This window comes from Nyctereutes procyonoides, unplaced genomic scaffold (genome assembly GCF_905146905.1).
Source record: "Nyctereutes procyonoides isolate TBG_1078 unplaced genomic scaffold, NYPRO_anot_genome, whole genome shotgun sequence".
Lineage (NCBI taxonomy): Eukaryota > Metazoa > Chordata > Mammalia > Carnivora > Canidae > Nyctereutes > Nyctereutes procyonoides.
In genome coordinates, this window is record NW_026575047.1 from 50,589,739 (window position 1) to 50,604,547 (window position 14,809).

At 40.5% G+C, this 14,809-nt stretch overlaps 1 protein-coding gene across 3 annotated transcripts in view; it reads right to left on the minus strand.

The window, feature by feature from the left end:
* Positions 1–14,809, minus strand: part of TTC23 (tetratricopeptide repeat domain 23) — a 93,340-nt gene that overhangs the window by 62,705 nt on the left and 15,826 nt on the right. For all 3 annotated transcript variants that reach the window (XM_055326318.1, XM_055326321.1, XM_055326320.1), the window contains exons 3-5: positions 10,636–10,759; positions 7,620–7,770; positions 7,305–7,430 (exon numbers count right to left, since the gene is read on the minus strand). In XM_055326318.1, coding sequence (XP_055182293.1) covers positions 7,305–7,430; positions 7,620–7,770; positions 10,636–10,759 — 401 coding nt within the window. The remainder of the gene's footprint in view (positions 1–7,304; positions 7,431–7,619; positions 7,771–10,635; positions 10,760–14,809) is intronic.

Here is a 14,809-nt window from a genome sequence, read left to right on the forward strand (position 1 = left end):
ATGACATCCAGCCAGCTGAACTTGGCAGGGTGCTAACCCTGAGGGTATGTGATCACACAAGAGGCTTCCATACTTGAAAGTGACCTGTTGCCATTTCTGAACACTCTAAACTTAAAAGATTTTCTCAGCCTATTATTTGCTTCAAGTTTCTAACTACTGAATTCTTCAGACCCTGAGTACTTCTTTCTCTTATAGCTAAAACAACTTACCTCCTCACTTAGGTCATCCACAGAGGGTAAAAAATTAGATCACTCACACTATTTACATGAAAGTTCTAAGTGGATTAGAGAGGCCTAAATTTAAAAAGCAAAACTTGGATATGTTTGAGAGAAAAATATAAGGAAAAGTAATTCCATGACTTTGGGTAGAGAAGGATTTTTTTAAACAAGATACAAAAAAAATAAATCAGCATAGAAAAGATGGGTAAATGCAGTCACCTTAAAAATAAAAACTCCTCTTCATAAAAAAATCCACAAAAAGAAAGTGAAAAGCCCAAACTACACCCTGGGAGTACATACAATATATGGAAGCAGCAAATAACTTGTCAGAAATATGAAAAATGTCTACAAATTACTAAGAAAAAATATAAATAGTCCAACTAAAAAATAAGTAAAAGATACAAATAAATAACAACAGGAATTCCAAATGTCCATCAAACATGAAAAGATGATCAACCTCGCTATTAGGGAAATGCAGTTAAAGGAATCATATGATTGGCACAGATAAGAAATGTGACAGTATCAAGTGTTGGTAAAGTATAGAGTAAGGGGAATTTCCATATCCTACTGGCAAGAGTATAAATTGGTGTTTGGTAAACTTGGTCAAGTTGAGAATCCGGGTATTTGTCAAGTAAGCAATTCTACTCCTGGGCATAGACCTCAGGGATAATCTTGAACGTGTGCCCAAAGAGACAGTATAAGAGTGAAACTGGAATTTCATCCCATTGAATTTACATGTCTGCTCTGTGAACTCTGATGATTAAGTTAGGGGAAAGTCAGACGGATAAAACACAATGTGTAGGCTTAAAATGAAAGGACTAGAAAGGCATATAGTGGCTCAGTCAGTTAAGCCTCTGCCTCTTGATTTTGGCTCAGGTCATGATCTCAGGATTGTGAGTTCAAGGTCCATGATAAAAATAAAAATAAAATGAAGAGACTAGAGATACATGTAACAGGTGACACGGATACCTCTCAAATACAAATGTAATTGGGGGAAAGCAAGCTACAGAAGGAAATACACATAGAAAGTTTTAAAAATGAGAAATGATAGTATACATTTTCATGTACATATATATACATGAAATATATATAATATAAATACACATTCAAAGGAATGAAAAACACTAAATTAAGCATAATAATTGCCTATAATGTGGGGGATGGTAAGAAAAGGGGATTGGGAAGAACACAGAACAGGCCTCCTTGTATCTGAAATGTCCTATTTCATAAGCTTGGGAGTGTGTATGTATTTGTGTAACAATATCTATACTTTTATACTGTTCAAAAGATGAACAAATACAACCCTCTCTTGTTTAGTGTGTGCAAAGAATGAAGCTTGTTCTAGGGCTCTGTCCCAGGGTCCTGGCACCCACACAACTGCCAGAAATGGAGACTTATCAAGCTAATGTCATCTACAATGAGCCTTCCGGAGCTCATCAAGAGTATGCTGTTCATGTAAAAGAAAAGACAAAATAGAAAATTAAATTACTTTAACTTCACAATATATGTAATAAAGAAGGAACAGAGGGGGCACTCTATCAGGGAATGCCTAAATGATGGCCTTACCTCCACCAACTCACAGCATCAGCCAATTTCAGATAATCTCATCTGTCTCCATTTGCTTGTGTGTAATGTTTGGGATGGCAACATTTTCTCCTTTCCATTTCTATCTGCCTGCTGGGAATGCTCTGAGGATTGATTGTCTAGTGTGCCCATAAAATGTTTAGGCAGCTTCAGGAAACACCAGACAGATAAAAAGATAGAGTTTTGAACAACAGAATGTGGCAGTATGTTAATTTGGCAGGTTCACAACTTCAACCACAACATATTTTATTGAATGAAAATACATCCACAGTAATTCTCCAGAGCACGTGATAAGACACTATCTCATTTCAGATGGGCTTCAGAAGATCTCACAGGGATGGAGACTTGTTTTAACAGGACACAAACAAATGCAATCTCTCTGGTATTACTAAGACAACAGTTTCTTTTTAAAAGCTCTGGAATTTGGGAGTGTCTAGGTGGCTCAGTTCGTTAAGCGTCTGCCTTCAGCTGAGGTCATGATCCCTGAGTGCTGGGACTGAGCCCAGGATCCTGAGATTGAGTCCCGCATCAGGCTCCTTGCTCATTGGGGAATCTGCTTCTCCCTCTCACTCTGCATCTGCCTCTCCCTCCACTCATGCTTCCTCTTTCAAATAAATAAATAAAATCTTTAAAAAAAATAAAAGCTCTGGAATTTGGCAAGAATATGGAGCAACAATGAAAAGCAAAGCCTTTGTGGGAAGGTTGCTGATAATCGAAATCTGATGAGAAATCAATCCAGAAAAAAGACAAGTGGGATTTTCTACAGTCAAAGTGAGAAAAGGCTTACATGTAGGTCTCTTTATCTACCCTCTGGCACACACAGGAAAGGCTTTGCTCTGTAGAGGGTATTGTCAGGTCTTCATTCTGCACCAGCGAATGTATCTGTGCCATGGTAAGGAGCCCAGACACTCGAGTTTGGTAGAACTGGCTGTGTTCCCAGCGATATGACCCTGGGGAATGACCCCCCTTCCTTCTCCTTGGTTACTCCATTTGAAAATGGTAGTACAAAGAGCACCCAGCCCATAGGACTAAAGGAGACAAGGTCTAAAAGGCGCTTCACAACAGCCTGACCCAGAACGTAGCCAAGAGTTAGTAGCTGGTGTGGTTATCTAAAACCACTGTTATTATTTGTAGTTTTTAAAGGAAATGTGTATTATAACCCTGTAGTGTTAGAAAGGGAAAGACAAAAATATAGTGCTCTGAAATTTAAAGCTTTAGGAGATTCAAGGAATAGAAATCAGATAAAGTATACGAAGGTAATCTGTGCCATGGTTGGGGCATACTTCTTCACATTAAAAAAACCTGATTTTTAAAAAATCAGATTGTGTGTAAGGGAAGAGCATTTCTTTAATCAAAGTAACATTGGATGAAGAAGAGCACCAGAAAAAAAATAAATCATTTCCTTCTTTGTTAAGCGAGCATAAGGCATGCCAGACAAATAGTGTCCCATGGGAGGAGCTGACAGGAGAAATATCTCTTCTGGAGAAAAGCAGGGCATTTCCCAGAGGAGAGGAAGAAGCAGGGCTTGGAATACACAAGCATTCATCAGAGCCTTTATACCCCAAAAAAGAGAGGCAGAGATGATTCTTTAAAGAAACACATCTACAGAGGTACAAGCTTAGACGCCAAGGACCTCCAGGTGGTATGAACTTAAAAAACAAAACAAAACAAAACAAACAAACAAACCAAAAAAACCCTGAGTCCTGAAAGCAAGATTTGGAGATTACTAGTTTGAATACTGTAGGATCTTTTTTTTTTTTTTTTTTTTTAAGATTTTCTTTATTTATTCATGGGGACACACAGAGAGAGGCAGAGATATAGGCAGAGGGAGAAGCAGGCTCCCTATGGGGAGCCTGATGTAGGACTTGATCCCAGAACCCCAGAACCATGACCTGAGTCAAAGACAGATGCTCAACTCCTGAGCCGCTCAAGTGCCCCTGAATACTGTAGATCTAAAAGCAAAATAGTAAATTTTGTGATTACTGAAGTATCAAAAATTCTCAATAAAAGCCATTGGTGGATGCTTTAAGGGGAAGCACCTGAACTAAGTCGAATTTTAGCATCCCAGTGAGGTAGCAGCAGGTAGTTAGACACGTTGCCCCATCGTTTATTCCATTACCTTCTACCTCTTTCCAGGAAGTATCAGCCAAGGGAGAAACCTTCCTTATCTCCTTTCCTCTTGGGAAACCTTATGTTAGACTCACTTTCCAAATCTTACCACCATAATGGATCAAGTAGAAGCAAGACAAAGAAACAAAGTCAAGCTTAAAAATGAAAACATAAGACTATCAATTTTAGCTTAAGCAGTTCACAAAAGCAAAGACAGGGAGTGCTTAGCTTTTCCCAAGTCACAGGACAAGAATAGAAGAGAATATTGCATGCTAGGGGCAGTCCTGAAGTATGGAATCTTAGCATGTGGTATAAGCACATGCTTTAAAATCAAACCATTTCCAGGGTGAAACCATACAAAAAGAAATGTTTAAATGGATAGTAACTATAATAATAACTACTTTTTAAAAAGGGTCTACCGGAGTGCCTGACTGCTCGGTCTGTAGAGCATGTGAGTCCTGATTTTGGGATCACAAGTTCGAGTCCCATGGTTGGTGTAGATATTACTTAAAAAAAATCGTGGGGCATCTGGATGGCTCAATCGGTTGGGTGACCAACTCTTGATTTCAGCTTGGGTCATGATCTAAAGGTCATGAGATGCCGCCCTACTTCCCCTCCATGCTGGCCATGTTGCCTCCTTAGCATTCTCTCTCTTCTCTCCCTCTGTCCCTCCTCCTGCCCCCCCTCCAACCTCTCCTCCCCCCACCAGCCTCCCCTTCCCCTGCTGGTATGTGCATGAGCACTCTCTCTAAAAATAAATAAATAAACAAAAATAAATAAATAAACAAAAATAAATAAATAAAATCTTTTAAAAAGGGGTTTACCATGTACCCAGATGCTTTAATGTGGGGTCTATTTCATCACCACAGCAAACCTTGGAGTTCTGATCGTTCCCACCTTAACAGGAGAGAAGAGTAGGGGACTTGCCCACAGTCTTACAGCTGGGAGGGTAGAATGGATGCTGATTTGAATATGGGGCTACCTGACTCTAAAGCCCACACTGTTGGCTACACACAATGTCACCTTCCTTCGAGATACAGGAGCTACCCTGTTGATGCTCTAGTTATCACAAGTACGCTGAGAGCTAGTCAGCACAGCAACGCCAGGCCACGTGCTCACTGAGCTAGCTGTGGAAGACTCCAAAGATGACACGTCACACAGTCCTAGGGAGAGCCTTGACAGGTCACACATTCTGGAGCAGCAGTAACCAGGGTAGAAAATAATTCCTAAGACAGGGGAAGCAGTTGTCCATTTTCACTAGTGAGTTTATCACACGTAAAAAAGCAAGGGGGTGCGCAGGAACGTGTTTTGGATTTACTCTCCAGAGTTAATTAATAATTAGTGAATAGGTAGTAGTACTGGAAAAAGGAGGGCAGGTAGAAGGGACAAAGCTTCAGCCCACACTTAGGGATAGAAGGCATGGAGCATGAGTCACCCGGCAGCATTCATCTGTCAGCTCAAGGAGAAAAGAACTGGCTTGGCCTGATGGGCACCATAAAAGGCGAGGCAGAAGGAGGAAGAGGATGCATGAAAGATACCCTTTTAAGAGGAACACAAATCCCCTGAGAGCGGCTTGAAAAATCATCCTGGTCTTGTACTACCAAGACCTGGAAAAAGAAAAGGCCCTTGTGGTTGTGAACATAAATAGAAATGTACAAAAACAAAGCCTCGTAAAGTTTCTAAAACAGACCCGTTTGGGCAAAATATTCACAATTCAAGGAGGAAACGAAGCAGAGTGATCAAAAGAAAACTATGCAGTTTAAACATGCAAGTTCCAGTGACTATGACACTGTGAAGAACCAGGACGTAAAGAAGTGGCAGTTTAGAACAACTCAGCTAAACACAAAGTAACTTTGCAGGACAGCAGGGAACATTCCCTTCCACTCTTGCTGGGTATTCTCGCAGATGTGTTCGAGGCACGCCATCTGCTGGCAAGATTGGGTACTGCTAATTTGGAAAGAATTAGAGGAGGGGCCACACTCTGGCAGAGGATGGTTTACCCTCTTTTTTGCAGCAACAGGGCTGGACACCGAGTTCTCGTAACATTATTAGGTTTCAACGGATGCAGAAAATATCAGATCTTGGACCTCTGATTTGCTTATTTCCTGTCTTACAGTGCAAGCAGAATACCTACTTCTGGGCAGGAAGAAATTCTAGCCTGGCAGACCCTCTCAGAGATTACTCTCTTCTTCCTCTCATTACATAAATGGAATCATTACGTAGGAATTCCCTTGGGTGTGGCTTCGTGCACTATGCCTTAGGTTTGTGAGTCATCCACGATGAGAAGCCAAGGAATAGTCTGATCATTTTCTTTGTAAGAACAGATCACAATTTCATGTATTCTGCTTCTGATGAACAGTTGGGTGGTTTCTGATTCTTGGCTATTACAAATAGTAGCCTGGACATTCTTGGCTGTGTCTTTTGTGAACGCATGTGTGCATTTCTCTTAAATTTGGGAGTGATACTGCTGTGTCATAGACAAACATTCAAGTTTTGATGAAAAGCCAGTTTTCTAAAGTAGTTATGCCAAATATATTCCAAACCACAACACATGAGAAAGCATATAAGAGCATGGCATCCTGACCAACACTTGATATTATCAGTCTTTTTAAAAAAAATTAGCCATTCTAGTAGAGATGTAATAGTAGCTCATAATTTTAACTTTCTTTTCTCTGATGACTGATGAGACGGAACCTTTAATATGTTTATTAGCTATGTAGCATCTTTTTTTGGGGTGGTGGTGGTGGGTGCAGTCTCTTGCCCACTTTTCTTTTTTTTAATTTTTTTTTAAATTTTTATTTATTTATGATAGTCACACACACACAGAGAGAGGCAGAGACATAGGTAGAGGGAAAAGCAGGCTCCATGCACCGGGAGCCCGACGTGGGATTCGATCCCGGGTCTCCAGGATTGCGCCCTGGGCCAAAGGCAGGCGCTAAACCGCTGTGCCACCCAGGGTTCCCTCTTGCCCACTTTTCTATTCAGTTGTCTTTGTTTTACTGATAAAAAGGAGTTCTTTACAGATTCTAGATATGAGCCCTTTGCCAGTTACGTGTATCACAAATATCTTCTAGCTCTCTGTGGTATGTAACACATGGTGATTTAAATTCAGGAGAGCAGGTGAGAGATACAAAGTCAAGAGAATGACGTCAGAACTCTAGGACCCAGGGGTGAATGTGTCAGCACCACATATTTAGTGAATGGTGTCACTAATGTATGTGACTTGGCTGTAGCTGCTGTGATGAGCATGGTCTTCTTTTGCTTCTGGACAATGGCCATGGAGAAGCCATGGACACAGCATCACAGAGAAGTACCATCTGCCTGAAGACAGATTCTTCTGGCAGATAATCTCTGGCCATCATGTATTCGAAATGCCCTAAACCAGAAACTTACTGTGCAGATGACAATTTGATCCGTGCTTGAATTTCTATCCACTCCTCCTTTATAATCCTTCCACACTGCAGCAGCTCCTTTGCAAGTCTCTCTGCCTTTGACAAATTCTCTGAAGCTTCCTTAAATCTGGACTGTGTTTAGGAAACTTCATACATGGTTCTAGACTCTGGGACCCCAGTTCCTAGACATCCTTGGCTCTTAAGGTTCCTATCCCCCTTCCTAAGCCATCTGTCACCTTTTGATTTGGTCTTGATAATGAAATATAAGCATTATGGGTGGCATTTCTACGTGTAAAGATGAGAAACAAAAGGATACTTCTGGAGGGAGAGTAAGGCTCTCCCCATGGTATGGAATAGCTCAATCGAACACTTAAAAACATCTGTATTGTCGTTATAGGGAGGCATGAGGGAGTTGGTAAGGATTTCTTTGGCTTTTTCTGCATGTTGTTTCGCTTGCAAGGACAGTCCTGTGGACAAAGAAAAAGAGGTTTCAGTTTCTCTTTCATGTCAGCAGGACAAGAATATAGTTATCTGTGGCTAGGAAGTCCAATGAGGTCTCCTTCATGTATTGGCAGATAACACACAGAGAAGTATCAGGGTAGCATGAAATATTGTCTGGACTATAAAAACCAAAGAAGTAGTTTACATCTAGTACTCAAGTTTTTCCCCAAATGGTCTTTCTAGAAATAAACAGAATGAGTGGGAATTGAACAACTTTGAAACCTCCCCAATATCAGATATAAAATATGTTCTAAATAATTATAAGAAAAAAATGGAATGCAAGGACTATAGCATTCTGGGCAGGAAACAGGATATTCGTGAATTTTAATTCTGGCTTTGTGACAGCAATCTTACTGAAATACTAAAAATTCTGAATCTTCTGCTTATCTATCCATAATCATAACTTCAGAGACTTATTTTAATGTAATACAAATACAATGATATCTACAAAAACTTACAAATGCAATTCCAATGACAGAATGAGCTGACATGCTCCAATCTCTTATTCCCACAAGGTTATTGACTAATACGAATCAAAATGGAACAAAAATGAGAAAAATAATCCCTAACAAGAACTAATTCCCCAGTGCATTCTTGGGTTCTTCCATGGGCTTATTAATTTGTGGTAAGGGTAAGAGTGGGGGTCACAGTTAGGTTTCAGGGCTTTTCACTTCCCCATACTCTATCCTCCTCCCCGACACTGATGTCCTCTCTTCCACCCACATCCATACAATTCTAGTCTTATGTTTTTCCATTATATGAAATTTTATCTCAAATCTCTAAAAAAAGCTTCCAAAATACAAAACCAATTCTGTTCCTGCATCTATAAAACAGAAGAATATATTTTCTGATGGGGAAAATCCAGGGTATGTTCTTCATGTGGGAACTCTTAGAAAATTTTGTCTAATTTTTAATTTAAATTCAACTTAATTAACATATACTGTATGATTAGTTTCAGAGGTAGAATGTAGTGATTCATCAGTTGCGTACAATACCCAGTACTCATTACTTCAGAGAATTTCATCTAATTTTTTCAAAGCACACATTTAATCAACCTACCAGAAATTTCTTAGTGCCAATTACACATGAGATATTACAAAAGATAATGGTGCACTGTATTATCAACTTTGGTACATCCCCTCAAGGAACTCAGTCTATCAGAGGTAGCATGGGTTGAGGATCAAGCGCACTGGCTCTGATATCAAACTTCCCAGAATAAGTTCCCTGAACCACTACTTACTCTGAAACGTTGGCTTCAGCTTCTTCAACTATAAACAAGGATGATAATATTACCCTCCTTGTAGGATTATGATGAAGAATGAATGAGAAAATGCATGGGAGACAGCACGGTACCTGACATTCAGTAAGGCTTCTATAAAGAGTAGATGTTTCTTTTACTTTAAATTGAGAAATAAAGACTATCATGCAGAAAGGTAGCAGGCTGTGGAAGAAAAGCATCCTTTGAAATCCCAGATGCCAGGCCACTGGAGCTGGCATCCAAAATCCTAGGTCTGAGTCTCAAATCATCTACTCCTATATATATATATTACTGAAGCAAGCTGTTTCAATTCACTCATTCATTCTGAATCTAAAAGTAAAAATATAGGAAGGGGATGTTCCTTCTAGGGGAAGGGGAAGTTCAAAACTAGATGATCTCCAGGGTCCCCTCTGGCTCCAACAGTCTTTGATCTAATAGGTGGGATCAGTCGATAATCAGATTTAGCCATATTTATTAAGAGGCAATTCTGTGCTAAGCATGGTGGTGTTTTCCACTTTCTGTAATTTTATGTATTCTCTGGACCAGTCCTGGGAGGTTAGGTACCGCCATCAACCTTATCATTCCTTTTCAGTTGAAGAAAGGAGTACAGAGATGTACTCTTGCACACCTAGTCCTGGGATGCCCATCAGAAAAGAGAAGACATGATATCCTGTTGTTTTTGCCTTCCCTGCATCCATCCCCTTCCTCTGTTTTCTTTTGGGGACAACTAGCCCCCCACACACACACCCAATTTACGTGAGTTAGCCAAAGTCAGCCTGTCTCTTAGGATCTAGTGGAGCCAAAAGGCAGATCTAGCCAATCAGACCATTCCTTGCCTTTGACATATCATCCAGGTCAGCCCAATTAGAATCCCCAAATCCTGAGATTTGGGTGGAAAATGTTCTTTCTTTCCTGGGAATGCTGATGAAGGAAGTTTAAAGCTTCTTTTTGCAAGCCTTACTGCTGCCATGTAGGCAAAGACTGGGTAAGAATGAAGTCCACAGAGACGGAAACAGAGCCCAGTGGTGGCAGAAGAGAGAAACACAAAACTGATAACGTTGTTTGAATACCTGGATCTGGCTAAGTCTACAAGCAAGTTTTACCCTTGGCTTTTCAAGCTATACGAACCAATACATTACCTTCTGTTCACTGCCAACTTGATTTAGTCTCTTATTTATGTATTTTTTTGGGAGTGAGGGGTGGGGTCACTTACAGCCAAGAGATTCTCCCTCAAAACAAATGTGAATGGATCCTACTTCAGGTCCCTACTCCATACCTTGGGCCCCTTCTACAATGCTTTCAAAGCTAACACATTCTCTCCTAAGAACCCTACTTTTAAGATCATAAAAAGGATCTGCCAAAGCCATCCAAAGGGCTAAAATCATCCTTCTCTTTTTTATATGTCAAATGAAAAATCTTATGGACTTTCTGAAAGGAGATGGCTCTTCAATGTGTGGACATGAGAATATTCAAGAAAACTTAATCCTTCTAGTTAAATTTGACTTCTAGAGTCAAATTTGCATGAAAGTGCAGAAACCAATGGACTGATCTTCCCCATCCAAGACGAACTCACCTTTCAGCTGGAGGTAGCCTTGAGCCAGATTAATATGTGCCTCTGCTAGTTTCCAATGGGAGTCACCATAGCAAATTCTCGTCAGCGCAATGCAGCGCACAAGCTCATGGACAGCCTCTTTATACTGTGACGGAGAGAAAATGGGCTTTACCAGTTAGACAACTGAAAACACAGAGTTGAAAAGCACAAAGTCCACTGTACTTTTATCCAGCGTGTATTTCCTGAGTGCCTACTATGTGCTGGACATGGTTGTAAGCATTTGGGATAACATTTGAGAACAAAATGGATAAAGATCTTTGTGAGGCAGTTGGCTGTTTATCTGGGGTGAGAGAGATGATAAATGGCAGAAACAAGTAAAATTTATAGTATACTTATGTTTATAAAACATTTAAATTTGTAGTACATTATGAAAAATATTATAAAGAAGACAGAGAAAAAGCAGAGCAGACTTGTAACCATTCCCTAGTTTTTCCAGCTGCTCAGCTATGAATGGCTACCACACATTTAGGCACCAGTGGGCAAGTTGGTAGTGGGTTTTCAAATAACACTTGCTAGTTCTCAATTCATATACCTTTCTTAGCAGCCTAGGATATCAGCACAGCAATGAGGTTGGCAGGACTGACAAAGAGATTTCATTAAAGGAATCAGAAGTCCATTTATATTCAATGTCAGGACAAAGAGAACAGGGACCTGGCATTTCCAGCTTCAGGTCAGCTCAGAGCAGCAATACACTCAAAGCAAGGCTGGTAGCTTTAAAATATAGCTCCAGAATTCTTTGATTCTTTCTGTCCAGTGGTAGGGGTCTATGTCTCCTTTTTTTTGAATCTGGGCTTTTGAATCTGGGCTTTGCGGTGCCAGTTTTGGGTTCCCTAGGTCTTAAGGAACTAGAGGCTTCCACTTTCTGTTTCCATTTACAACCAATTATGGGCTGAATTGTGTGCCTACCACCCCCCAAATTCAAATGTTGGAGGCCCAAGTACTTCAGAATGTGATAGTATATGCAGAGAAGGTCTTTAAAGACATAAGTTGAGATGAGGCTATTAGGGTATGGCCCTAATCCAGTATGACTGATGTCCTTATAAGAAGAGGAAGAGAGGGGTGCCTGGGTAGCTGTCGGTTAAGCTTCTGCCCTCAGCTCAGGTCATGACTCCAAGGTCCTGGGATCAAGCCCCACATTGGACACCCTGCTCAGGTTAGGGAATCTGCTTCTCCCTATCCCTCTGCCTGCCGCTCTGCCTATTTGTGCTCTCTCTCTGTGTCAAATAAATAAATACATGAAATCTTAAAAAAAAAAAAAGAAAAGAAAAAAGAGGAAGAGACACCAGGGAGGGGCACGTGCAAAAAAAGAACTTGTTGGGACAGCGAGGGAACATCCTCTGATAGCTAAGCCTCCAAGTGACATCAACTCTGCCAACACTTTGATCTTGAACTTGTAGCCACTAGAACTCTGAGAAAATAAACTTCTGATGGTGAAGCCACCTAGTCTGGGGTATTTTGTTATCACAGTCCTAGCGAACTAGTAACCTAACCACCATGCCATGAGGAAACTTAAGTGGTCCCATGGAGAAGCCCATGCAGAAAGGCACTAATAGCTGATATCAGTCAACCATAGGAATGCGCCATCTTGGCATTTATGGAGCAGAGCACGGATCTGTCAGATGTTTTTTTCTGCCAAAGACATTATTGAGATAATTTGAGAAATATATATAAGGTTTGTAGATTAGATGATAATATTGTACTAATATTAGTTTCCTAACTTAAATCACTGTACTGTGGTTACCTAGAGTTTCCTCTAAGATATTCAGGGGTAAAGGATCATAATATCTGGAATTTACTCTCAGGTAGTTCAGAAAAATAATGATATGCACACAGAGAAGTAAAGCAATAAAGCAAACATTAACAATTGGTGAATCTAAACAAACAAACAACAACAACAAAAAAAACAATTGGTGAATCTTGTAGACCTTTCTGTAAGTCTGAAATATTTTAAAATAAAAAAGTAGAAAAGAATGGATATTTTAAAAAACCAGTTACATCATGTTAATACTTTCTTGAAAATACTTTTAAGGTCTCCAGGGCACTTAGCTGGAGACCTGCAAGGTTCTAAGTGAACTCCTTGTCTCTCCTGACATTTCATGTCAGACCACGGCTTCCTCTTTCACTTCAAACATGTCACATTCATGCCCTCCTCATACATTTTACATGTGCTATTCCCTCTCCATAGAACCCTTCCTTCAGCTTCTCCATGCTGGCTCCTTCACTTCTTAAGGTCTCAGCTCATATGCTGCCTCTTTACAGACAGGCCCACTCTTTCCCTAATAACACTTGACACAACCTTCGGCTTGCTAGTTTATTTATAATGCCGATAACCCCTCAGCTCCACAAGGCCTTCAACCTGTCTATGTTGTTCACCACTGTAACCAGGGGTTCCTCATCTGAACTCCAGAACACAGAAAATAATTTAGTACCATTCTAGATCCATAGAAGAGAAGTTACTTCTTTATGGACGTTAAATGCCTTGGAGCATTCAGGTTTAATTCTCTTGCAGACCTGTGGTTGAGAGAGGCTGCCAGCCTAATGCCTACCTAGCACAGACCCTGACATATAGTGGGTACTGAATAAGTATCTGTTGCATAATGAATAAGCACACATTTAGAACCAAATTCATGTCTCCTCTCCATAATCCTGTTCTTCCTCTTGTATTCATTACAGTGGCAAAGGAACTGGCAAGCTAACAGTCACCCAAGCTGGCTGAGACCTAAGTCACGGATTGCATACACCCACTCTGATTGGCTCTTGCCACTACAACCCTTATGTCCCCTCAGTTACCAGGTCCCACTGATTCACATTTCCAAATTCCTGTCTGATTTTAGCATCTCTATTGCCTCTGCTGTAGTTCAGGCTGTTACAATTCCTGGCTGAGATTATTTTTTTAAGATTTATTTATTTGAGAGAGAAATAGAGAGAGAGAGAGAGAGAGAGAGATGGGGGGGCAGTGGGAGAGGGAGAGAGAATCTCCAGCAGACTTCCCACCGAGCAAGGAGCCTGATGAGGGACTTGATCCCAGGACCTGAGCCAAAATCAAGAGTTGGATTTTCAACCAACTGAGCCACCTAGGTGTCCCCCTTGCTGGGATTATTTTAAATATCCTCTGAACTGGGGCGCCTTCTCCAGTTTTCCTCCTTCCTCACCCATCCTCCACTCAGCTATGTGAGTAACCATTCCAGAAACTCAAACCTGCTCATGGCACTCCTACTTGTCATCCTATGATAGTTTCCAACACTTTTAGGAGAAAATCTAAACTTTTTCTCTGGGCATTAAATACCCTCTGGGCCCTAGCTCCTTCTATAATCAATCTCATTTCCTGTCCTATGTCATTAAAGCCTGTATTCCATGGAAACAACTCGAGAGTACAAGGATGGATGAATGAATAAAGAAAACATTGAATGACATTGAATATATGATGGAATATTATTCAACCATGTATCAGAAGGAAATCACAGATACTGTATGATCTTACTTATGTGTCGAATCTTAAATAACAAGAACAAAAAACCTCACAGATGCAGAGAACAGACTCGTGGTTGCCAGGGGTAGGGGGTGGGTAAAATGGATGAAGGTGGTCAAAAGGTACAAACTTCCAGTTATGAAATAACTAAATCCTGGTGATGTAACATACAGCATCTGTGACTATAGTTAATAATACTCTATTCTCTATCTGCCCAGAACACCATTGTCCTCTTCCTTACCTGGCCAACTCGTAAACACTGTTATCAGTGCTGTCCAAGTAACTCCCATCCCAAGAAGCACTTTGGTTGCTCTCCATTCACTATCTCCATGCCCACTGCTTACCCTCATGCCATGTTGTGAACTGGTTTCATCTGAACTTGTGTCCATCACAGAACTTATCACATTGACTGCCATTGTCTGCCTCCTGCCTAGCATCCCAACCAAACCATGAGTCCCTCTGAGGCAGAAGCTGTAGCTTTCCCATATGTGCCCCCAGCACCTGCATAGCACCTGGCACATAGTAGGTGTACAGTAGCTATTTGTGAAAAAAAAAATGGATGGACAGTAGGGTCTAACATAAGTGGTGGTAGAGAAACGCATATTAAATGAACAAGTGAATGAGTAAAACTTCTTTTTTAATTTATTTATTTTATTTTTTTGAATG